The sequence below is a fragment of the Macrotis lagotis genome, chromosome 1, assembly GCF_037893015.1.
Source record: "Macrotis lagotis isolate mMagLag1 chromosome 1, bilby.v1.9.chrom.fasta, whole genome shotgun sequence".
In the NCBI taxonomy this organism is placed as follows: Eukaryota; Metazoa; Chordata; class Mammalia; order Peramelemorphia; family Peramelidae; genus Macrotis; species Macrotis lagotis.
Genome location: NC_133658.1, coordinates 736,325,802 through 736,353,229, shown reverse-complemented (window position 1 = coordinate 736,353,229; position 27,428 = coordinate 736,325,802). Strand labels below are relative to the sequence as shown.

At 35.0% G+C, this 27,428-nt stretch overlaps 1 protein-coding gene and 1 pseudogene across 2 annotated transcripts in view; one reads left to right on the top strand and one right to left on the bottom strand.

The window, feature by feature from the left end:
• Nucleotides 1-4,695: 4,695 nt before the first annotated feature.
• MIPEP (mitochondrial intermediate peptidase) overlaps nucleotides 4,696-27,428 on the bottom strand; it is a 196,654-nt gene continuing 173,921 nt past the window's right edge. For both annotated transcript variants that reach the window (XM_074216207.1, XM_074216206.1), the window contains exon 19: nucleotides 4,696-4,978. In XM_074216207.1, the coding sequence (XP_074072308.1) occupies nucleotides 4,884-4,978 (95 nt within the window). In that variant the 3' untranslated portion in view covers nucleotides 4,696-4,883. The remainder of the gene's footprint in view (nucleotides 4,979-27,428) is intronic.
• On the top strand, nucleotides 6,465-7,680 carry LOC141507981 (methionine aminopeptidase 1 pseudogene; annotated as a pseudogene).

The window sequence follows — 27,428 nt, the reverse complement described above, 5'->3', positions numbered from 1 at the left end:
CAACAGCATAAATTAAGCTCAAGTAAACAATTTCTGTTTTAAAACAATATAAGCTCAAATGGATATGACACCTGAATTTTTAAAAAAAATTTAAAAGGTCATATCATAAAAAGAAAAAAGATTATAAGATCAGGTAGCTTTCACAAGGTAAGGGGAAGAATAGAAAAATCACAAAAAGCAAAGTAGATAGCTTTGACTACATAAAATTTAAAAATTCTTCACATAAAATTAATGTAGAATAAGAAGATACATTATAAAGATTTGCATCAAATATCACAAAAAAGTCTAATCTCTACAATCCCTATAAGATATGATATATATTATATAAATATATTATATACATACATACATATATATATATATATATATATATATAGAGAGAGAGAGAGAGAGAGAGAGAGAGAGAGAGAGAGAGAGAACTGACACAAATTAGCTTGCTTTTGGTCAACAGTCATGCTCTAATAAATAAAAGCTCAAAGGATATGAATAAAATTATTTGAAAATCATAAATGACTATGTGAAAATGTTCCAAATCATGAATAGTATAAGAAATGAGAATTAGAACAACACAGAGATTTCACCTTATACCAGGCATACTGATAAAGATGACAAAAGTGGGGAGGCAGACGTTGATAGCCTGTCAGTGGAGCTGTGAAGGGGGCCATATATATATTTGGAATTATGCAAAAAAATGACAAAAAATGACTAAAGCACTTGACTAAATTTTCTTTGACTGGGTGTATAACCAAGGAAATAAAATAATAATAATAATAAATATATAATATATAATATTTATATAAATATATAAAATAATAATTATTATGTACTATACCCTATGTTAAATGGTTTACATCACCAAAAGATTGATATAGATTAATGGACAGGAAATCCATCTGCTGCATCACTGATATGGTATTCATTCTTGAAATAGTTGTATGTGTACAGACCACTGACATCGGAAGATCAAGATCAAAATGAAATAGCTAGAAAGGGGAGAAGGAAGATGAGGAGGAAGAGGTAGTAAGCAGAAGTAAACAAGGGGGTGGAGGACATGTGACTTTTAATTAAAACAACTCAGGCCTGAACTGATATAGATCAATTGCCATAAAGGGAGACCAAAATAACCTAAAAACCTTAGTTAGCAAACACTTGATCCACTTGCCAAGAGGAGAGTAGCCAGAGGGTAAAACTGATTTAGATTATAAACTTGTTTGTAAAATCTTACAGAGCATGATGGTGGAAGATTATGAGTAATATTGCCTCATAAAATAGCAAGAGCAAGTGGAGGGAAAAACCAGTTTGAATTGGAAAAACTGTAGGGTGTTTTTTTTTTTCACAAACCCATCCTATCAAAAAAACCTCCAAAAGGAAAAGGAAGGAAGGAAAGGGGGGGAGGGAAATAGGAAGAGAGGGAGGGAGGGAGGAAGAAAGGAGGGAAGGAAGGAAGGAAGGAAGGAAGGAGGGAGGGAGGGAAGGGAGGAAGGGAGAGAAGATGGATGGAAGGAGGGAGGGAAGGAAGAAGGAAGGAAAGGATGGGAGGAAGGGAAGGAAGGAGGGAGGGAGGGAAGGGAGAAAAGAGGGAAGGAAGGAATGAAGGAAGGGGGAGGGAGGGAAGGAGGGAAAGAAGTAGAAAGGAAGGGAGGGAGGGAAGGAAGGAGGGAAGGAGGAAAGAAAGGAAGGGAAGGAGGGAGAGAGAAAGGGAGGGAGGAATGGGAGGGAAGGAGGGAAAGGATGGAAGAAAGGAAGGGAGGAAGGAAAGAGGGAAGTAAAGAGGTAGGAAGTAAAATGTGTGAGGCTGGATTTGAATCCAGGTTGTCCTGTTTCCAGACCCAGTGCTGTATTCATATCCACCTGACTGCTCATGTGGGCTTTGTTACTGTCTCCAGAACCTCATTTTCCTGAAAGAGTACATCAACTCTGAAACCCACACATCCTTGCTCTTTGGGCCTCTCTCTCCTTCTGATCTGAGAGGCTGAGGGTGGATGTTGGAAGGCTTTTCCCAGATTTCCTATCCAAGGAGAGGGCTCAAGGCAGTCCTCTTCATTTCCCATCTAGTTACAGGACTTAATTGTGTCCCTCCCTAGGAAGCTACTCTCCCTTTCTTCTCCAATTACTTTTCAGCTTCTTTTTATTTGTTGTGTTCTTCATTAGATTATGCCTTGAGGAGAGGATTGGGTTTTTGTTGTTGTTGTTGTTAATCTTGAGTCTGGCATATGGCAGGCATTTAATAAATCAATGTCTATTGACTATCCACTGTGCCTATCTACCTACTACCAATTGTGTCTGATTAACCTAATTTCCTTTTCTGACAGGGATAACAGAATGGGAGATCAAAAGAATGCAATAAATACCTGAATTTCAGCAGAGCCCTTGACAAAGTCTCTTATGCTATTCTTGTGAACAAGATGGTGATACAAATTGGATCATGGCATAGACAGATTAAAAAGTAGCTGAATCACCAAACAAAAGCGTCTTCATGTCAACTTGGGATATGATCTCAGTGCAGTGGATAGAACACTGGCCTTGGATTCAGGAGGACAGGAGATCGAATCCTGCCTCAGTCAGTCCATCTACTAGCTATGTGACCTTGGACAAGTCACTTAATCCTGATTGCCTCACATCCAGGGCCATTTCCAGTTGTCCTGATTCATATCTGACCACTGGACCCAGATGGCTCTGGAGGAGAAAGTGAGGCTGGTGATGTAGCACAGCTTTCTGTTGCTCAAATCCAATTCATCTCTGATGTCATGGATCATCTTTGAAAATGAAGGACAATGGTAATGGTATGGAACTTTTGGTTTTGTACTATTCAATATATTTTTTCATAACTTGCACTAAGACATAAATGGCATGCGTAGCAAAACTGCAGATTATATTGCTGGGCTGAACAGGTAATACATTAGCTGATAAGAGGATCGAAAGAACCTGAAAGTTATAATATCCAGAAGTAAGAACAAAGGATATGATCTGGTCAAATTAATTAATCCACATCATTTAAGTGTCCACCATCAGCTGGATACTTTTTGCTAGGCCCTAGGAATATAAAGACAAAAAAATAAAACAATCTCTATTTTCAAGGAACAAGTATCTGAATTCAGAAAAGACATTAACTGGAGTATGTCCAGAATGATGACTATAAAAGGTAAGAGGATTGGTTGACCATGCAAGCTAAGGCTTGATTAAAAGAACTGATAACATTTAGCCTAGAGAGGTGGAATATGATTCTATCCTCAAAAAAAGGAAGGAATTACTTTTTTTTTGGAAGAGAGATTAGACTTGTTTTTCTTGACCTTTTACAGCTTTAATATTCTATGGTTCCAAGTATGTGAAGGCCTAACAAACGTAAGAGGGATTATATTTATTCTGTTTGGTCCCAAAAGGAGAATGGGGAACAAGGAATGGAAGTTGCAGGAATGCAGATTTTGGTTTAATATAAGGGAAAAGTTCCCCAAAGAGATGGTCCAAGTTTGGAATGGGTTGTCTTTGGATGAACCAAGGGTTCTAATTTTACTTGATATCTTGAGGACAGTCTGTATGGACCTTTTGGTAGATATAAAATGGAAGATTTTCCTAATCATGTATAAATTAAACTAGATGACCTTTAAGTATTTGCTTACTCTTTAGATTGATTTTGTAAAAGTATATAAGAAGTTATCTTGTCAGTCTTACTTCCTGTTAATCGACTTAATACTTTGTAATGGTGTCTTTACATATGGACATCTATACTCTGTATACTTTTAGTGACCTTATCAAGTGGTACCCAGGTAGCATAGCAGATTTGACCTGGAGTCAAAAAGACCTATAGTCAAAAAGATCTGTATTCAAATACAGCCTCAGACACCTATAAGCTGTGTGACTCAGGACAAGTCACTAATTCTGTTTCAGTTTTCTCTTGTATAAAATGGAGATTTTAACACTCTCTGCCAAGGTTGTTGTGAAGTTAAAGAGATAAATGTCATTTTTGAAAATTTTAGAATATCACACAGATGCTATTTATTTTTATTATTATTATTATTTGTTAAACTTAAGTCTTTTATTGAATTCTAAGTATTTCTGTGAATTTCTTATTATAATTTAAAATTTAATTTTGTATTAATTTTGTAATAATTTTGAATTAATTTAAACCATACTCTACACTCTGTTCTTTAAACATCTGCTCATTTTCAGAGCCTTCTCAAAGCCAAGAGGACCAATAATTAAAAGATAATTATTAATATAAACTCAATTGGATATTATGTATTAAAGTTACCATTCTGACTCAGTTCATTCTTTGATATGTCTGAAAAAACAAACCTTAAGTTAATGTACCCAACTTGAAAAAAAAAAAGCATTCCATTTGATTTGAAAACCACAACCCATTTTCTTTGTTAATGAACTTTCAAGAGTGCATTTTAGATGTATGGTGCAATGGATTAGCCAACTTTTGAGAAAACTGCATGAGTAATCCTTCCACAGAGTACTAAAATTGTGTCTAAGACACTATTTAAAAAGTTTTATTCTTAATTAAGCTCTCCAATTTAAACAATTAAAGATCAATGGAATAAGCACTATTGTACTAAAGATATATGCCTAAGGAAATGCCCACATCTTAAATTTAACAGGCTAAAGATTGTTTGTATTTATTCTTATAATGTAGTAATGGTTTCAAAGAGACTAAGGTTTCTGTGTGTCTGTGAAATTTGCCAATCAAGATGAAAGTCAGAGTCATTATTCATTACAGGACAAATTATTTATTCGAAGTTCTAACAAGGATTTACAGAAGTTGTTATGCAACGTAAGTGAACACTGAAAATAAGAAACAAGTTTTCATATGTATGCCATTTCCAATGTGGTTATTAAACCACATGATTATGTATGAAAAATAATGGGATATTTCTACTCATTCAGGAGTCCATGAAGTAGGTTTCAAAGTCCATGTCCAAGTCTGAAACAAGAGCACCAACAAAATCTTCAATGGAGGGATACTTTTGAAGCATACCTGAAAAAATGAAAAGGGAAAATGTCAACTAGATAATATATATTTTTATATATTTGTATAAAATGTCATGCTTGTCCAACCTTTTAAAAGGAGAAGGGGAAATGGAAATGAATAAGCATTATCATGGTGCCTCTCTGTTCCAGGGCTGATGTTCAGTACTTCTTATAACAATGGTTTCATTTGATTCTCACAACACTATGAGGTAGGTACTGTTATGATAGCCATTTTATATTTTGAAGAAAATGAAGCAGAGGTGAAATGACTTGCCTAGGGTCACACAGCAAGTGAGTAACTGAAGCCATATTTGAACTTGGATCTTCAAAGACTCCAAACCCAGAACTCTATCCACTGTCTACTTTTACCAAAGCAAGGCTAAAAACTACTTTTTCCTATATTGCTGGTATTCACTTTGATTTTTTGATTGCCATTTCTAGCAAGAATCCTCATGGGCTCAAACTTGATACTCTACTTCTATTAATAATAATACATTATACTTTGTTGATATTACTATATACCTGAAGAAAGAGTTGGTAGATTTTTCAACTAATTTTGCCAAGATTTAGGATCTGTAGTTTATGATATTTCATTTCTACATATAGTTAATAAGTTGATTCTGCCATAAAACAGTTGTATCAGAATCATTAGCTTCTTTCTTTTAGGTTGTAATTCAATAATTCAATTCAATAGATCTATAATTATCTCTTGCTAGGATGTTGTAAAAATGTGACAGGAAAGGCAAAATTTATATAAACAACATTCCCTGCCCTCGTGGGGCTTCGAGTAGGGGAGGAAACACACATAGATAACTTCTATACACAGTAATATCTAAATAGGGAAAATCGAGCATTTTTAAGTAGCTATTAGGGGCCAGATAGTGTCCTAAGTAAGCTCTTTATAAATCTTTAAGTACAGGACAAGTACATTAGAGAGATTCAAAAAAACAAAGTGTTATGTGAGGTGTGAGTGGGGTAGGGTAAATAGGGGGATGGCTGGAGGGAAGCTTCACAAAAGATGAGACTATAGTTTTCTCTCTAATTTTACTCCACTCATCCTTTAAAGAATAATTCAAGAAACCAACTTTGTGGTCACACCCCAAATTCCAGAAGGCCAAGAATACTTTAGGGTCTGACCAAGATTCTTACTGGCATTAGACTTCAAGGTGTAGACTATATAAAAGAGCACTCAATGGGGGCAGCTAGGTGGCGCAGTGGATAGAGCACCGGCCCTGGAGTCAGGAGTACCTGGGTTCAAATCTGGTCTCAAACACTTAAGAATTACCTAGCTGTGTGGTCTTGGGCAAGCCACTTAACCCCATTTGCCTTGCAAAAAAACATTAAAAAAAAAGAGCACTCAACATTGGTAAGGAGGGGAAAAGCCCACCTCTCACATTCTATCATGTACCCAAAATTTTAAAAGAATTATAATATTGGGCACGGCGGCAGCAGAGCTTGTGTGGCCCTGGCAGCAGCAGCATGGCAGCAGCAGCATGGTGGCCATGGAGAGCCGCAAGTGCAAGACGGTGGGCTGCAGCAGCAAGGCCAAGCTGCAGTGCCCCACCTGCATCAAGCTGGGGATCCAGGGCTCCTACTTCTGCTCTCAGGAGTGTTTTAAGGGGAAGCTGGGCCACTAACAAGTCACTTCACAAGAAAGCGAATGAAAAAGCAAAACAAGAAGTTTCTTCTTGGACTGTGGAAGGTGATATTAACACAGATCCTTGGGCAGGTTATATATATACTGGTAAACTTAGACCACATTATCCCCTGATGCCAACAAGACCAGTGCCAAGTTATATCCAGAGACCTGATTATGCTGATCATCCTTTAGGAATGTATGAATCTGAACAGGCTCTCAAAGGTACTTCTCAAATAAAAATACTTTCCTCTGAAGATTTAGAAGGCATGAAGTTAGTGTGTAGGCTTGCAAGGGAAGTGTTGGATGTTGCTGCAAGTTAAACCAGGTGTAACTACTGAAGAAATAGATCATGCTGTCCATTTAGCTTGCATTGCAAGAAATTGCTATCCTTCTCCATTGAATTATTATAATTTTCCTAAGTCATGCTGTACTTCAATGAATGAAGTGATTTGCCATGGAATTCCAGACAGCAGACCCTTGCAAGATGGTGATATTGTTAATGTGGATATCACTATCTATCGAAATGGTTATCATGGGGACTTGAATGAAACATTTTTTTGTTGGAGAAGTGGATGAGAGTGCAAGAAAGCTGGTTCAGACAACTTATGAGTGTCTCATGCAAGCAACTGATGCAGTGAAACCTGGAATTCGATATAGAGAGCTGGGGAACATTATTCAGAAGCATGCTCAAGCAAATGGTTTTTCAGTTGTTTGGAGCTACTGCGGCCATGGAATCCATAAGCTTTTCCATACAGCCCCCAATGTCCCACATTATGCCAAAAATAAAGCAGTTGGAGTCACGAAGGTTGGTCATGTATTTACAACTGAACCTATGATCTGTGAAGATGGATGGCAAGATGAAACCTGGCCAGATGGCTGGACAACTGTGACTAGAGACAGGAAGTGCTCTGCTCAGTTTGAGTACACCTTGGTGGTCACAGACACTGGCTGTGAAATCTTAACCCAACCACTAGATGGTGTAGGTCTTCACTTCATGTCCCAGTTTTAAGTTTTCTGCAGAAGATGCCGCAAAATATCTGTTGACTGTACTATGCATTTTATTGAGAGTACAGAATAGAGGAGGGTATTTTATCATTTGTTTTCATTGTCTTTAGCTAAGAGAAGAGTACAGCATTGGATGCGTGTACCATCAAGAACTCGTTGTGGGTCTGAAAAAGCAGTGAAGAATAAAAAAAAATGTTCTCTAAAAAAAAAAGAATTATAATATCAAAAAATACTTTACTGAAAACTATCACCAAATTTTTGAAGCAGTCCAACCTATTTGGATCTTACAGTTATCCAAACATCTTCCATTTGATCTAAGTTCTACCTTGATTGGGAAACTCATTTCATACACTAATAATTAGAATTCCATTTCCTTGTAGTAAATAATTTCTAAGGAAGCAAAGCTGCTAGTGCAGCCTTGAAAGACCAGCTGTCATTTTGACTTAATGCCTTCTCATTAAAATAGATAAAAGTATAAAAAGTACCATTTGGATATATATCCTGGTAAACTTGATCTGATTACAAGTCAGAAAAATTGGGGGGGGGGGAAGAAAGGGACTGGAATCCCATCCTTGAATTAATAGTAGATAGCACATTGTACCTTTTACAGAAAAACCATATTTTCTGTATAAAATACAATGGATGAGGATGAAAGTTATTTTGAGCTGTTGCACTATAACAAAATGCATCAACTTGTTAGTTTGTTTTTCTTCCTTTTAATATCTGAAATATTTTTATGGTGAAATGACTAGTTACAGGAATTGTCATAAGTTAAATCTAGTTCACTGAGAGCTATCCCTTACTGTTAAGTATAACCCAACTGTTTCTTTGAAGTGGTTCATTTTCAACTCACTAAATTGCCAAGATAAATATGACCTTACCCTCCCCTCTTCCACAGACACACCTAAGGCACCTCCTTCTCCAGTTCTACATGTCTTCAAACCATTCCTTTTTCTCAGAGAATGATAATAATAGTAGGCATAATGAAAGGAAAACCTTTTGTTGTCTCCTTTTAATAAAGTCTGGCTAAAGCCAACTGGCTCAGCTCAGTTAAGAGATAATTTTTGCAAGTAAAGTTAAAGATGAAGGTTCAAAAAAAAAAAACTCCACCAAGAATAGGCAACAAGACTTGAGGCAATTGGGAGAATGGCCTTACTCTGTTCTCACAGTATTCTGACTTTAATTAGATTTAAATGTGTTCTACAAGTATCAACATGAGATTGGTGAATAAAGACAGTTCATGAAATAAAAGAAAAAACCAATGCTTAAGACTATTTAAATATGAAAAATAAAGTATTTTTTTTTAATGTGGGAGTATGGCTAAAAAGAATCTGGAGGTCCTGATTTTTAATTGATAACAAAATTCTTTTTTTGGCTTTGGAGTTTTATTAAATATGGGCTAAAGACTCTCTGTCTGGAAGAAAAACTCAAAAATTATACAGATGTTGGATTTCACAGTGAATGGAGTTTAAAAAACAGATTCAACTGTGGAAATCATTAAAAATAGAAAGAAGAAACTGTCTACCCCTAGTTCAGACCTGAAAAAAACTATGTTGCAAACATGCAAAAACTATTAATAGCAAGTACACAAAAAGGAAAACTGTACTATAGTTATTTTGAAATACCAATTCAAAAGAAGGAAATACCATAACAAATGAGGATGGTTATTTCCTTACCTAATACAGGAAAATCAACAGTTTACATAGCAAGGGAGTGAGAAGACTGAGGATTTCCTCCATTTTCCTGTCCATTTTACCTGAGTGCTAAGTGGGCTAATCAAAAACTTGTGAATTAATACATTTTGTAATCTGTCTGTTTTGTTCAGATTATGAAATTTCATAAATATGAGGTGCCAGGGAAAGTATTTGAGGGCAGACCAAAACAAATGATAATATTTAAAGAATTTTAAGTCTTTCTTGGATCTTCCAAACTATACCAAATGGTGTCTCTTTCTTTGTAATGCTTGTCAATGTAAAGTAGAGATTAAGTTACAGAAAAGGGAGTCTGAGAACTTGACCCTTGGAAGACAGTCACTTTTACAGGAAGTTTTTTTTTGTGGTTTTTCTTTAATTGGGGAATTATTTGATCCTTAATGTGTAATAAATGCAAAAGAGGGAAAAATAAGTCAAGTTGGTTTCTACTGCTAATGTACTTTCTCATTCCCTTCCTAAACTCTTTATGTTTGTCCTAAAAACACTACTTAAATTTCATCATTTATACCAGTATAATTTCCCAGTTTTTAATTTTGCTCCTACCCAGTTAAATCAATGTTACTAAGATCATTCCACAAGTAGCCAATGAAGCTGTATTTACATACCATGAAGGAAAGAGACAAAGGAATAGCCTTTGCTGAAAAACATTACAAGTTAGTATTAACAAGAAATAGCACAACATTCAGACAGGTACTTTTGGAAAAACATAGTTGAGAGTGTTCTGGATTACACACTACAGAGTCAGGCAGATGGTATGAGTTCAACAAAGTTATTGCTGCAGGGTTCTTGCTATGGCTTCAACTTGAACATTGGCAGCTAATAGATTTGTACTTAAGATGTTTTCTGAGTGCCCTCCAGGTATCTGTGCTAATGCTTCACTTACAGAAGTCCTTACATGTTCAAGGGTCTTCTAACTATGCATACTTCAATGCTAACACCAGAAAACTATTCTCTCCAGTTCAGGGATGAGGTTCGATATACAGGTAACAAAGTGATAATTCTCAAGGCTTTTAATTTCTGCAATCTATAATCTGTGACCACATTTAGATGGTCACACATTTCATATGAATTTTAACTTTGAGTATGGATCTACATATACAAATGAGGCACAGATTTGGCAGTTGTCATATATATGGTTCTCAGTCTCTAGAGTCTTAGGTATATCAGACCTTCCTTGCCTGGATTCTTCTTTTACCAGTTCTTAGGTGAGAGAGCTTTCTGTATCATTACAATTAGAGAAATTAGGAAACGAGTATTTTTATTCACAGATGTACCATTTAGCTATAAGGAAACAAAGGAAATAAGAAAGTTTTAGGTCTTGTCCAGAAGAAGGGGAATTTTTAAAATAACTTAACTGGCACTGAAATTTAACAGAGAATTCTGCCTGGATAACCAAATGGAAGTGGTTCAATCAAATCAGTGCCCTCTGCTCAGGTAAACATTGGTAACATACTAATGACTATAATGAAAGCAGAGACAATTTAATTAAGCAAGGATTAATAAGCAGTTTTCCAGGGACTAGATGAGGTGCTAGAGATATAGAGGGCAAAACAACCATTCCTTCTTTTTCAAAGAGTTTATAAGATGTGAAGGCTGCCTTTAAAAGTTTTATGGATGCTATAGCAGAAAACCTAGAGAGAAGAGTCTGGATTGAGTCCAAATTCTAGTTCTCATTGGTGACTAGTTATTAACAATAGCAAATCATTTCTGGATTTTAGTTTCCTCATCTGCAAAACAAGAAGAGTAACACTAATACTAACCCCAACAACTTATTATGAGAAAAACACTATAAAGGGTGTCCCCAAAATTTTAATGCAGTTTTAAAGTTTAAGTTTTAAAGCTTCATATTAAAAGTTAAGTTGTATTAAAGATTTTATATTAAAGCTGGTGAAATCCAGGATCAAAGCAAGGTTTTAAACTACCTAAGGGTCTAGAGACTAATTCAGGGCCATACTCCAACTGCCTCAGTTGTATATCCAAACTTATAGTGAAAGGTTAAGTAAAATTGTTATTAAATTTGTTTAAAAGTTTGTTAATAAAGCTTTAATAGATTAAAACTACCCTAAGACTTTTGGGATACATACCTCACAAAAAGGTGAGTCTTGTTCTCAAAGAAGATCATGACATCAGGGAGATGATGCCCCGACCAGCAACTAAATTGGATTTAAGTGAGAGATGCTATGCAAAATCACCAGCCTTACTTTCTCCTCTGGAGACATCTGGACAGTGGCCAAATATGGATCAGGACATCTGATGATGGCCCTGGATGCAGAGGGAGACCTTAAAGCTAGGTTTCCCCAGGTTATAGCTTATAAGTGTTTGTCACACTGAATTGAAATTATAAATTGAAATTACCAAGAATATTTCTACCAAGAACTTGTTAAGGGATAGTACAAAGAGGTCTAATTAGAAGATCTTTAATGTCCCTTTCAATTTCAAGATTACATGATTACTTATGTAAGTTAAATGGAAGTTAAAATGCTAATAAGCAAGGAAGAACTATAAACAAAATAGTAAGAATTCCCTTATCCTTACGTAAAACTGTAGTATTTCTGGTAACTGTAATAAGATGCAACATTTTGATGGTCATAACTCAAGTGACTTAATAGAGCTGGAAAAGTGCCAGAATTAAAATATATGTTCAAAGTTTACAATGGCAAGATGAAAACTGACTAAAATAATTAGGCTTCTTCAGTTTGGAAAAAAATGATAATTCACAAGTAATATGATCTAAATTGATAAAATCATAAAGGGTGCAGACAATTCAACACAATCTGTTCACCAAGTTCTAGGATATTAGAAAAAAGGAGGTCAACTTTGGAAACTTAAAGGAGGTAGTTACAGTATAAAGAGTTGAAGGCAGATAGATTGGAACTATGTTGGAAATAGTAATTGATTTTCTTTAAAAGACATACAAGGGGGCAGCTAGGTGGCACAGTGGATAAAGCACCGGCCCTGGAGTCAGGAGCACCTGAGTTCAAATCCAGTCTCAGACACTTAATAATTACCTAGCTGTGTGGCCTTGGGCAAGCCGCTTAACCCCATTTGCCTTGCAAAAAAACCTGAAAATAAATAAAATGCTCAGTTTAAAAAAAAAAAGACATACAAGGAAAAAAAGCCTTTCTCATCACCACCCTTATTGTCCTTGAACTTCAGATTCAGAATAAAATTTAAACTAAGTGAATTAAATCAATTCCCACCTGGAGGGGAGGTCTTCAAGCAAAGGAGCTACAATGACTGAGCAGCTTCTTTAAAAGACAAATAATATCTTACACATATATAATTCAATTTCACAAGCATTTATTAAGAGCATACTAAGTGTGAGTACTGTGTACATCAAGATGAAAACAAAATAAACCTCATTCCTCAGTCTTTTCCCTCAAGGAGATTTACTGCACTCTACTTCTAGGGAAACAAGATGTACACAAGAACATATATAAGCTATTGAACGAGACATGTAATTTTACTGGTATAGGGAACTTGGGATGGGAAACTCTTTCTACCAATGTAGCCTAGAACGTCCAATCTGAATGGGCTTCCTGAGAGGTTAAGTGAGGTATCTAAAGTCACAAAGCCAAGAAGCATCAGAGGAAGGCTATCTACTAGGCCAATCTGCTCAGGCATGAAGTAACAGGATACCCTGATTTTTTTTTTTTTTTGCCAAAGATAAATGAAGGGAAAAAACATTTATTAATCATTTACTATGTGCAAATCATTGTGCTAAGCTTTATATATAAACAGATAAATAAGAAAAATCCTCTTCTCAGAAAATGAAGTTGGTTGAACTTGAAAAAAATCTGCAATCTGCTTAGATTCACTCTGGGGTTATGGAATTCCCTCTGTTATAGCCACTGATAAGAACAACAAGGTCATCACAATCTTAAAAGAGCATTTGAAAAGTTAAATAGTTATACATGCCAAGCTGAGATCAGACTGATTTCAAATTATATCTATTAAGACAAGTCTGGCAGTATGTAAAACTCTAAAGCAAATATTATGAGATCAGTATTCTCATTCCAGCCCTATGTTACTCCCAAGCTCAAGGCAATTATATTGTTCATCTCTTCTTTGAAGGTTTTTTTCCTTACTTAGAATGCTAGGATACCCAGACTTTTATATGATTACCAACTATCTTCAAGCACATATAATAATTGGTAAAAATCAGATTATTTATCTGAAAATGACATTCCTTCTCATGCATGTATCTTTACTATCACAGCTTATCTAGACCAGGCTAAGTTACTGTTGTCTTCAAGAAAGATAATCTCTAAGTACCTGCTGGTTAGGATTTCCTAACTGAAATAGAAGATCTGGACATCTTGGCATGAATGTTAACATATGTGTGTGTGTGTATGTGTGTGTGTGAGAGAGAGAACAAACATATATATATATATATATATATATATATATATACATGTTCTCTGTTTATTTATTAGTTTATTTTAATTTCATTTTAGGATTGAGTAATTTCCATTTAAAATTATATTCTTGATTGCAAAAAATTTTCCTTTTGAAATGCAATGCCTTTCTTAAACAAATATCAACACACACCCACACACTAAACACATGCACACCCTCTCAAAAAAAAATCAGCACATTTGTGAAAGGGAGGTCTTAACACTTTGAGAACACAGGTGCTGTGCTCTCTCCCATTTTATTCTTTCCCATAGCTCTGAGCTATTTAAAAGTCTAAGTTGGGTAAATAACTAAACAAGCCAGACATTTCATTTATTTGACTATTACTCTGTGTTGCCAATATTTGTAATATTGTAATCCTGAAGTTATTCCAAACACAGGATTCCGTGTTACAACTATACCAAGTATAGAGTAGAAAAATGCTTCTCCATCCAGCAAAGAGGATGCTTTGTTATTAAAACTTGCTTTGATACTCTATTTAGGAGATATTGCCTTCCAAATTTGCCAGCATGAAATCATGTATTTGTAAAATATTTAATTTGCTAGATGCAGTAGACATAAAGACAAATCCAAGAGTAGTTTCTTGTTCTCAAAGAGTAGATATACTGCTGGGGGGTGGGGTGAGTGAGTGAGTATTTCTGATATATTCTGAAAAACATTTTAAGTATAGACATGTTAATTTGGGGAGAATGGTAACAAATGGGGGAAAATCAGGTATACTTTTCCTCAGGAAGTTCCTGGAATGAACTTTGAAGTTGGAAGATTCTAAAATGCATAGTTGAGAGGCAAGTGCATTTCCAATATGTAGAATAAACTCCACAAAAGCATCAACAAGGTCAGATGAAATTCTAAGAGAGTTTAGGAACAATAGTATATATACATGGTTTGCCTTGTAGAAATAATTTCTAGAATAGGAAAACTTGAATCTACAGGAACTAAAGGAACAAATAAGAGTAAAGAATTGGATTTGGCAATACAAATAGATAAAAGTGAAAGAAAATCTGAAAGAAACAAATGTAATAATAATGTTAAAAGAACATGGGGGAGGGTAGCTAGGTGGCGCAGTGGATAGAGGACTGGCCCTGGAGTCAGGAGTACCTGAGTTCAAATCCAGCCTCAGACACTTAATAATTACCTAGCTGTGTGGCCTTGGGCAAGTCACTTAACCCCATTGCCTAGCCAAAAAAAAAAAAACATGTGACTGCAGTCAGTACTTGAAGGGCTTTAAAAGATGTAATCTTGGTATGACTAAGAAGAAACTTTAAATTCACTTTTATGATCAAATTTAAGTTTCTTTGATTAAGCTAAGACAGCAAACATGATCTCTAGGTCATTGTCAAAAAGAATACATTATCACCAGTTTCCATTAACTTTCAACACTTACCCTTCCCCTCCAAAAAAACTATATGCTAGAAGTAGATAAATAAAACACACAAATCAATCCACAGATTTGTGATTTGGAAAAAAAAGCAAGATATCCCTGCTACTGTAGTCTCTTTTGGGATACTCCCTCTCCTTTGTCCTTCTTCAGCATCCTGCACAACAAGTAGTGAACACTGACTGTGTCCTGCCACCTGGAGGAAATGGGAACCAGAAATTTCCCCTCTGACTAGGGCACTATATACAAGCTCTGACTGGAACACAAGTTTTACTTTGCTCTGCTCCTTCACTCCCAGCCCAACACTCCAAAAAGCTGTGGATGCTAACTCAGGATAGCCAGAGGACAAAAGAATGGTGTGAACCTGGGTTGGCACAAGGTCTGAATGAATTACAGTTCCCTTTACTAGTGTGTAACCACATGTATGGAACAGTTCTATTTCTTCAAAATCCATTTGGGGCCAGGGCCAAGAATAGTGAAAATTCCCTGTGGAGGAAGAGGCTGAGATAGCACTGGGATCCAGCCCTGGGAATAAATCCTATTGTCAAAGGGAAAGATTAAGAAAGTGGAATATGGGAGTGGCCAGGTGGCGCAGTGGATAGAGGACCGGCCCTGGAGTCAGGAGTACCTGAGTTCAAATCCACCTCAGACACTTAATAATTACCTAGCTGTGTGGCCTTGGGCAAGCCACTTAACCCCATTTGCCTTGCAAAAACCTAAAAAAAAAAAAAAGTAGAATATGGGGTAATATAAAGAAGAAAATTCAATTAAAAAACCTAGAGCACATGCAACTAAATAAAGAGAGAAGATAACAGGATTAAAGGGAAAATGAATACCAAAACATCAAAAGATCACAAACTTCTCAAAAATTGTATTTCAAGACAATGGAAACTGAATCAGCACTTGCCTGATGGGACCAAAAAAAAAATCTGTTCCTAAAAGAGCATGGAAATGTGATGGATCAAGAGAAAAATTCGAATATTCAGAGACGTTGGAAGTTATATAAATGAGCAGAATGGCTCACATAGTAGAAATAATTTCTAGATTAGGATTGTCTCCAAAGAAACAGTAAGAAGAGAGAACTGCATTTGGGAATACAAATATAATAAGTTGGAAGACAATCTGAAAGAAGAAAAATGCAATAATAATAATAATATTAAAAGGACATGTAATTTCTATACAAGTAAAATACCTTGGTGTAGAAGACAGGATGTGCAGAGAAAACCTAAACACAATAATGTCAGAACTCATACAAAACAAACTGCCCAAAACTTCAGAATACAGAATAGAAAGCAGTAATTGAAAGAATCCAAATTGCCTCCAGAACAAAATAAAAGCCTTGCAACATAGAGGCCCACAATTTTCTTGGTAACTCCATTTTCCATCAGCTGCCCTTTTTTAGCTTCAACTCCACTGAACAACTTAGCCTCCTCATCCCCCAAACCCCTATACAGCCAGGATAAACTGATCACCATGAAAAAAGACATAGGTTTTGATACTTTGCACTTTCTCAGCTGCCTCTCCTCTCTGACTGGAGGGCAGAGTTCTAAATCCTTTACAAAGGACTCACAACCTTCCTGCTAAGGCCATTTTCCATCAGCTGTTCTGTATGAACCCTGACCCTCCCCCCAACCATTTCCCTCTTTAGCATCCTTTGTGAATCATTTTCCCCATTAGATTATAAGCTTCTGGAGGGTAAGGACTGTTTCTTTTGTGCATCTGAATCCAAGGAATTAGAATAGTGCCTGGAACACAGCAGACCCTTAATAAATGCTTACTGAATTGAACTGAAATGTTCCAAATCTGAAGATACACGCGTAGTGGCTAAATTCACAATTCTAATGACAAACAATGAATTCTGCAAGTAACTAGGTAAAAGAAATTCAAATATAAAAGCAAAAATCAAATTACACAAGATTATTTTTGAACCTGCCAGAAGGCAATGCAATAATGTTTTGAAAAGCAAAGTTCAGATGAAATCTAAGCAGGCATTCTCACTCTACAAACCTGACTCTAATTATCAATGAAAAAAGATGGTCATTCAATAAATGAGAAACCTCTGAAATTTGTGGCAAAAGCAAAAACCAAGAAACACAAAGCTAAAAAGCAGATTATTGACATGGAAACAACAATAACACAAGAGGTAAACACAAATATCAATAAAAATAATTAAGGAAATAAATTAACCCATCTCTAGAAACTATTAAAAGAAACTAGGAAAAAAGATATCAATTGACTTAGTTTAAAAAACAAACAGAAGAACTATTAAGAGGTTTTTTTCCTAAAGCATACAAGAGGATATTTTTTTAAAAATTGAATTTAATGATTTACAATTGACAGTGGAGTAGAAAATTCGAAATATCATGGACTGGCTAAACAAACATTTTTTCAAATGAACCTTTGTATTTAAGACACTGAATTACAGAAGAGAATGAATTTCTAAAAAAGGAGAAAGGAAGGTGGAAGACAGGTATGTGGGCATACTATTTTTATCTCTCACCAACAAGAGTACAGGAGAATAGGTGAAGTGGCAGGAGGATGAAGCAAGGAGAGAAAGGAACTCAGTCTTCATACAATAAGGTGACTGTGCCTGACTAAAGAGAACTCCCATTGGGTGAAGAGGTATATTTTGTATTGAGAGATAAGGATCTTATACTGGGTCTATTATGCAGAAGATAGTGCATAAGGGAAAAAGCATGCTCAGATTGTTATGCTCCGTGGAAAACATTCAAGAGAAAGAAAATTGGAACTTCTGAGGCAATTAGTATCCAGAAAGGTAAGAAAGGTGATTTGGAGATAAAATTATCACAGGAAAGATCAGAAGTAGAATTGGTCCATTTGAGACATGGAGGAATTTTTACCATTAGTGCTTCTCTCTTCATTACTTTCCTATTAATTGATACTAAGAGAGAGGTACAACAGAAAAACAGGGTAAGGGGAAAGATCTATAAAGAAAATTAAATTAGAAAAGAAAATTTAAACTTGATTATTTTAGAACTTTAAACCCACAAAGAACACAGAGAAGTATAAAATATAATATAAACAATGAATAAAAATGAACTATGAAACAATTAAGGACAGAAAGTAAAGAGAATTAACAAAAAAGAGGAAGATAAATCCCTTTTTTTAAAAAGTCAAAGAAAAACTCTAAAAACAAACGAAGTGGAAGGGCAAAAGAAGCTAAGATGGAAAAATAAGGGGGAAATGTGAATATTCACTTAAAAGAAGGGGGAAATCCCAATTAATTGAAAAAGAAAACTAGAAACAAAAATGAAGGAAAATATAGTCCTAATTCTCACATCTTTAAATGTGAATGGATTAAACATTGCAATAAAATTTAAGAAAGTGACAGATTGTAAAATAAAACAAAACTCCACACTGTTGTTTACAAGAAACATACACAAAAACAAAAAGATACACAGGATAAAAATTAAGACTGGATCAAAATTAATGTTTGGTGAATTTTTTAAAAATTGTAAATCATTCTATTTATAAAGTAAATCAAAAATTCAAACTATAAACAAAGAAATTAAATTATGCTTAAGCCAACCATAAAAAACCACTATCATTATTGAACTTTTATTCACTTAAAAGGCATAGCATAAAAATTCACAAAAGAAAAATAAATTGAATCATTAAAAGCTCTAAGGCATAATAAATAATATAATAATTGGCACAAAAATATATTACCAACATTCTCAAATGACCTTGTGCACTTACTAATCTGCATGTTCCTTCCAGTGATGCAGATCACAATCTATCCAAGTTTGGTCATTCTTTGCAATTTCTGTCCCTATTGTCCCTATTGTTCTACAGGTCAGACAGAGGCCCAATGTGCTGGAGGTTTTCTTTTAAAAGATACCTGTAGAGTACTCAGGCATTTAGCCTGTATACCTTGCTCTTACCATGGGAAGCAGTATGGGGGTCTGGGGCAGAGTTATGATGAAAGGTTCTTATGGTTCAGGGTGGTATACTGGAAAAGAGAGTTGAATAAAGCAAAACAAAAGGTAGCTATAAAAACTTTTTTTTTAAGTGGAAGAGGGTCTGGTCTAATATAGAATCACCAATTATTTATGGTATTAGTTCATATACTAGAGGCTATATAAGACATAAAACATGCATAAAACCAGACATAACCATTTCCTGAAAAAGTAAGAGAATTATTGTATTATATTGTAAAGCATATAGATTTCTTTAACGTAAAAAAATACATCAGCTAAGAAGGAAAGTTGTCAATTGGGTTAAAAAATCTTTGCATCAGATATCTCTGATAAGGAACTGATATATGGGATATGCAGGAAATGAACACAAATATAAAATTCTAATAGACATTTCCTAATGGCTAAATTGTTCAGAGAATATGAAAAAAAAAACAAATCAGAATTACAAACTATTAACAACCACATGAAAGAATGTTCCAAATTGCTACAAATTAGAAAAATGAAAATTAAAACAACTCAAAGCCAGAAATTAAGATGACAAAAGATGGAAATAGTCAATATTGAAAGAGCTATGTAAAGAAAGAAAAGTGCTTTGAATTGGTAAAATAATTCCAGAAAGCAATTTATAATGATTCTAAAAATTCATACCCTTTTACCTAGAGATCCTACTGCTAGGCATATAATCTCAAAAAATCAAAGATTTTGTGTGTGTGTCTATATGTACATGCATACACAATATATTCATACATATATAATCATGGTAGATCTTATTTTTGTGTGGCAATAAAGAGTTGAAAACAAAGCAGAAGCACATCAATAGGAGAATGGCTACACAAGTTGTGGCATATGAATGGAATGATATTAATTGCATTGTAAAAATTATGAATATGAAGAATTCATAGAAAATTGAGAGGATATATATATAAACTGACGCAAAGTAAGTAGGACTGGGAAAACAACATGAACAATGAGTGTAGTACTATAAATAGAAAGTATAATAACAAAAAACCAAAGCTATATTAATATGCACTAAAGATAGTATTAAAATAACTAAGCTTAATAATTAGGCACTTAGGTAGCTCAGGAGACAAGAATATTGGTCTTATTGTCAGGAACTCCCTATAATCATTAGCTATGGTGACTCAGGACCAGTCAGTTAATCTAACCACCCCACAGTTTTGCCATCTTTAAAATGAGGATAATAATAGCACCAATTTCTCAAAGGTTGTTGTAACAGTAAAATTAGGTAATAATTACAAAATATTTTGCAACTAAAGTCCTTTAAAAGTGCTAGAGATGGGCTATAGAGATAGAATACTGCTTGTTGCCAGGCTTGGTTGATGAATTGTTTGGTTTCTTGAACTGACTTTTTCTTTTTACATATTCTTTAACATCTTGTAGAGGAGAAGGGAAGAGATATATATATTTTGAATTTGAAATAAATTTGATTTGAAATAAATTTGAAATATGATATTAAGCAAAAATATCTAATAGCATTTTAAATAAAGTATGTCAATTTTGAGTATCTCCAAGGTGATAAAGAGAAGAGGAACACTTAGGACCAAATAATAGTGAATAGCAATGAGATAGGCATCAAAGATACCTAGGGTGAATGGGGACTGAGTGGTAGGAAATTAAACATGTATTAGAGATGTTAAAGGTGAAAGCTGAAATGCTGTCAACCAAACAGATGCATTATCATGTCTCCTGGGGCAGGGAGGGGGAGAGAGAGAGAGAGAGAGAGAGCGAGCGAGCTTGTGCTAAAACCAAGGCTACTACACAAAGTCTTTGCTTGCTACAGCTGTTTTCTCTGTACCAAACATTTGGAAATACTTCTATCATGAAGACATATATAAAATATATAAAGTACATTAAAATTCCCAATTACTGTGACCAATTATGCTACAAAATCTATGAGTGTGTTTGAAACTGGAGGCACAAATTTATCATTAAATTGAAATGATAAGAAACGTGGGGTCTACAAAATGATATCAAATTAAGAAGTGAAAAGTGCATTATTTTGTAACAAAAATTTAATCTAGTCTCAATAATTTATTTCTAATAGTATTTATTTGACAAGATATTTCTAATGGTTTTATTCTTAAATATCTAATAAGTTGTTGGGGAAATGAAGGTGGAGAGGCAGAGGGAGGAGAGGGAAGAAATCTTCATAACCTACTTATAAGATATAACCTAGATTATGCACAATGAACAAATCCTCTGGGCATGTCACAGCATTTATTTGTGCTTGGGCCTCAACACTCCCAGAGGATTTAGATATTGGCTGAGGCATCAGGCATCTCTTGTCATATGTTAATGTTTATCCACCCCCTTGAAAATTATACTTCATTAAAAAAAAAATCAAAGGGATTTATTTTCAAAATAAACAACTTAGAAATAATCACTCCAAATCAAACTCCTAATTCTCATTTAAAATTTTATAGATAATCCAATGAAGGATAGTTGTTTTTAAAAAATAAAGATAACATTTTGACACTATCCAGTGTTCATTTACCATTTTTTAAACCAAAAAAATGAGGAGGAAACCATATACCAAGATTCAGAAACTTTGTTGAGGCCTTTTTGAGCCCCAAGGAAGAAAAAGGAAATATTTGAAGTTAAAATATTTTTTCCTGTCAATTTTTAAGAATATAAATGTCCTTAACATGATGCCTCCTTTTCCAAGTCACTCAGCACACATTTTGGCAAGATGGAAAATCAATCCACTCTGTCATCTCAAACAATAACTGTTTACTTAAGTTTTCTTTCTACAAATATCAATTATTCCTTTGGTGATAGGTAGCAATTATTGCTAGCTGACTGCTGGCACACCTATACTGTATGAATATTATCCCACCCAGTTGGAGCTGGGGAAATCCACAGAAAGAATATCTTAGTTTGAGAGAGATCCAAAGCAAAATGTAAATTAGACAGGGCATAAATGTCAGTTAATGGAATAACAAAAATGAAATGGAAAACAGGCAAGCAGTGAGATCTAAGCAGGAAAACAGACCCAAACCAAGTCAGGTTGCAAGAAGTAAGATGACCGAAAGTCAATAATTCACATCTACTTTGTTATCCTACACAAGGTGAGTAAATTTGTGACCTTTAAGACTGATGATTATATTATGCTCCTTTGCTTTCTTCATGGAGAAGAGTCTGAACTTAGCAGTAGGAGATACAGCTCTCTGCCACATGGGAGTCACTCTGAAAAGCAGGGTCTAACTCTGGTAGAACAATGTATAAGGAAAACAGCATCCAAGAAGTTCCCAAAATCTCTCCTCTGGTCCCACATCCTTTATATTTCTTCAAATTCAGGAGGGAGCTGATTCCTTAATTTGTCTGACATTTCTTGGCCTGCCTGGCCATTTTTATAATAGAGAATGGCCTTGTCACTTTTATTTCTGGAGCTGCTGCAATGAGTTCCCACTGCCTGAATGAATGAATGTCTCTCTTCAGTCACTATTATCAGGAAGATCCCAGCCATGTTTTACTTCACTCCTTACTTCTCTGGAATCTTTTGGACAATCTCTCCAAATGCCTTGCCTCAAGGCACTTTTCTACACCCCCCAAGTTCCGAAACCATGACCAAATCAACACAATTGTTCCTAGAGTATGTAAAATCTACTTTACGGGGGGGGGGGGCCTCAACTTAAAAGTCATTTCAGGATTCTTCCCTGGTCACTACACTCATAATGTATAGTCTTTTCATTAGAATACAAGCTTCCTGAAGGTAGGGGACTATACTGCAAGGCCTTTATAATTGGGGTTCTTGAGAATGTTGGTCTTGGTGGCAGCCCCTATACTACATAAACCTTTGCAATCTTTTTTTTTAGGTTTTTTTTTTTTGCAAGGCAAATGGGGTTAAGTGGCTTGCCCAAGGCCACACAGCTAGGTAATTATTAAGTGTCTGAGGCCAGATTTGAACTCAGGTACTCCTGACTCCAGGGCCGGTACTCTATCCATTACCAGCTAGCCGCCCCACATCCCCCTAATTCCCCAACAGCAGTTTGATGTACACCTAGTCAAGTTGTACCCTAGTATAACACAATAATAAATTTGCTACCTTGACAACATGGGGAAAAAAATGATGTTCTTTTTTAAATTTATTTACTTATTTTAAATTTTACAATTTCCCCCCTAATCTCACTTTCCTCCCCTGCCACAGAAGACAGTCTGTTAGTCTTTACATTGTTTCTATGGTGTACACTGATCTAGGTTGAATGTGATGAGAGAGAAATCATATCCTTAAGGAAAAAAAAACAAAGTATAAGAGATAGCAAAATTACATGATAACTTTTTTAAAAATTAAAGGTAATAGTTTTTGGTCTTTGTTCAAACTTCACAATTCTTTCTCTGCATCAAATAGTATTCTCCATCACAGATACCCCAAAATTGTGCCTGATCAGTGCACTGATGGAATGACCAAGTCCATTAAGGTTGATAATCATTCCCATGATGCTGTTATACAGTGTTCTTCTGATTCTGCTCATTTTGCTCAGCCTCAGTTCATGTAAATCCTTCCAGGCTTCCCTAAATTCCCACCCCTCCTGGTTCCTAATAGAACAATAGTGTTCCATAACATACACATACCACAATTTTTTCAGTCCTTCCCCAATCGATGGACATTCACCCAATTTCCAATTCTTTGCTACCACAAACAGGGCTGCTATGAATATTTTTTGTATAAGTGATGTTTTTATCCCTTTTCATGATCTCTTCAGGGTATAAACCCAGTAGTGGTATTGCTGGATCAAAGGCTGTGCTCATGAAAAATGATGTTCTTAAAAACTTACAGGAAAAAAGTTTTAACCTCATATGTATTCATAGTTAGATGCTGTATTTAATGAAGCCTAAGAGGCCTCCATCATCTTTTTTCAGGACAATTCATCTTGTATCTGCTCTAACAAGCCAAATCAGCTCAGGTCAGGATCTAGAACCTATCTATGACCTCTACTACTAATTCGTTCCCCTGTTCAAATTAGTTGATCCATTGAATGGATAGTTCTGCATGTAGGAGTTGTTCCTTATACTTAGTTTTCAAAGATCAAGATCAATGCCATCACAGGTGGTAAAGGAACACTGGTTTGGGTTTTTTGAACACTGTTCTCTCTTAGTTTTCATCCTATTCTGTTTATTTTGTTACTCATTTATATTAGTGACACTCTGTGAGTGTTATCTTCAGGGTTTGTTCTGGACCTTCTTGTCTCCTTCTATACTTTCATCTGATCTCATTAGTTCTCATGGATTTAATTATTATCTCTAAGCAGAAGACTTCCAAAACTGGATATGTCCATCTCTAATCTCTCTACTGAGCTCTAATCTAGGATCATCAACTGCTTCTTAAGCATTTTGAACTGAATGCCCAATAATTATCCTAAGGTTCCTCCCTCCCCTCAATTTTACACCCAGCTTCCTAAAGTAATTTTCCAGAAGTATAGATCTGATGATATCATTCCCTTATTTCACAAACTCCAATGGCTCCTTATTTATCACTTGGATCAAATATAACTCCTTTTGGACATTTAAAGTTCTTTCCAGTCTTATTACACATTATTCCTCTTTACATACTCTTTAGTCTAACCAGGCTGATCTCCTTATAGTCCCACATAAATAATACCACATCTCTATTTCTTTGCACCGTCTGTATTCCACTCTTGGAATGCTCTCCCACCTCATCTCAACTTCACAGAATCTCTAGTTTCCTTCGAGTTGAATGCAAGTACTGCCTTCTGGATGAAGCCTTTTCTGATCCTTCTAGCTTCTAGTGCTTCTCAATCTGCTAATTACTTTATATTGCTTTTATATAAGTTTATTCATGTACAGGGTTTTTAAATTTTGTCTTTGTGTTTGTGACTCTTACCACAGTGCTTTGAAAACAGAAGGTATTTAATAAATGCTTACTGAATGACTAAGTGAAAGGGTTATAGATCTGGGGAAAATGGGGGTAGCCAAGAAAGCAAAGCTGCCAGATCAGAAAGGTTTGCCATGGTCAACACAGAATTACTAGTCCTGGGTCATATCTAATATTGCTGACAGATGCTTTGTAGCTGGGGGAAAGAGAATGACTTGGGACTGCAGTACTAAATCCCCCATGGTGTTGCTTCAGGTTAGATGTATATCATCCTGGTAGAGTCCAGTTGGGACAACAAAGTCTGTAATGACAAAGTCTCAGTTCATAAATGATTCTATTATCAGCATTACAATGATCCAAGATAATCCCAAAGGACTAATAAGGAAGCATACTAACAGGCTTTAGAGAAAGAACTGATGTTAACTGAATATATACACTGAAGAATACTATTTTTTATTTTCAATTTTTTTCTTTTATTTGAGGTTTTTTTGTACAAAATTACTAATAATCCCCATCTCAGGGGGAAGGGGGGTAGAGGAATAGAAAAATAGAATTTAGAACTTTAAATAAAAATATTATAATTTTTTTTAATTTTTTAAAAATAATAAAGCAGAAAAAAAGGTCATTTGTTGTTACCCTACAATTTTTTTTTAACTTTCTCTGAAAGAAATTCAATTTTTGGATAAGTTTTTGTTGCTCCTGGTATTTTGTTCATGGAAAACACATTTTTCTAAGTGTCCGTAGACTAAGGTATATTTTAGGGGGAGAACAAGAGAACTGCATGTTTAACATTGCTCATTTAATATTGATAGTTCATAGTTAGCTTTCAGATTTTGGTCAAAGCCTAATATATATGGTCACCTGGATTTTCAATTTTCTTATTATTTGGTTATATGAACAGCAAATAGGCAGAGTGTGATACTCCTATGAGTAAACAATTATAAATGTTTTTTAAAACTTTATTAATTTTATTCTTGTGGGAGTATGAGTTATTTTTTAGAAATCGGTTTTCGGGTACTCTTTCTAAAGCAAGTTTGAAAAAAATGCTGATTGTCTCTATTTGGGGCCTTCTTCTCCCTGCAAATGCTTTCTTTCTTTTGAATTTCCAATAAAGAGGAAATTTATCTCAACTTTCCTTCTGTTGGTAAAAATGTGGGCAAAAGCATGACTTTAGGAAAACCTCCTTGTTTATCTGAGGCTGAATCCACAGCAACTTTCTTCTATCTTTCTATTTTATTTTCTAAGCAGAAGTCAATGAGTAATTTACTATGCAATGATAATTTTCTTCTGGATTAAGAGTTTCTGGGTTTGAGACTGGACTAAGCAAAGAGAGGAGAGGATTTTATCAATGGGCTAAGTTTATGATGATCTAGGATCATTCTTTGGTCAAGAGCTCAAATCAGTCCTTGCTGGCAAAGAGATACAGTCCATATTCCCCTCTGATATTGTCTTCATCCTTTCAGTGAGAAATAGATATGATTTTGATGACATCTTTTCAAATGAAGGGATAAAAGTTTTTAATCAAATATGCTGCTAAGGATGTTAACTCACACTTCACAAAAAAAAAATTGAGATCAGTCACTTAAGATGCCCCTCTTCTCCCCCATTCTCTTCATTTCACATCTGTCTGACATTATCTTCCACTATGTCTTCTTTCACTACAGCCCCAGATGATGAGATATCTCTCAACTGGAAAGCCTTTCTGAGTCTCCAAACCTGTTAGTGCCCTTCTAAGGTTACTTTCCATCTACTCTGTATTTCTCCTATATGTATTATTCTTTTTCTATTGGCTCACTCATTAGAATGCAAACTCTTTGAGGGCAAAAACTGATGTTGCCTTTTTTTTTTTTTGTCTCAGTGTTGACCAAAGTACCTGGAATGCAGTAAGTGTTAAATAGTTTATTGATTTTCTTAAATTCTTGTTCTATATAGGTATTTCATTAAAAAAAATCTTATTAACCACAAGCAATTTTAAAAGGCTTCTATTTATTTACAAATATTAAAGAGTCAAATATGCTAATTTCACAGTTGAGATTATGAAATTCAGGTGATGAGATCACTTGTACCTAACTCAAGAACTAAACATAACCAAAGGAGCATAGTTTATTTTAAATGCAAAGAAAGTAAGAGGGAAAAAATAGTTTCTGAAGTGAACTTACAAATCTAAACATATGAAGTGATTCTATAAAGATAGATTCTTTTCTCACACAGACATATTACAGATGTTGATCGGAGACAAAGATAACTGGAGGACAGGTGCCATGAGGCATAGGAAAATAGTAGACATTAAAGTAGCAAATGAGCATGGACAAAGAATGTTATACGGTGGCAAATCTGTCACAAATTTCTAACCCTTATAGCATCATTATGGAAAGTCTTACCAAGGGGAGGCAAATTCTTCTCCTTTAAAGGATTTTAAGAAAAGAACAAAGATTTGTCTTCTGTAACTAACACTGGTTAACATGATTAGAATAGGGGCATAATTTCAATAAACTCTGGGATACTGTATTTT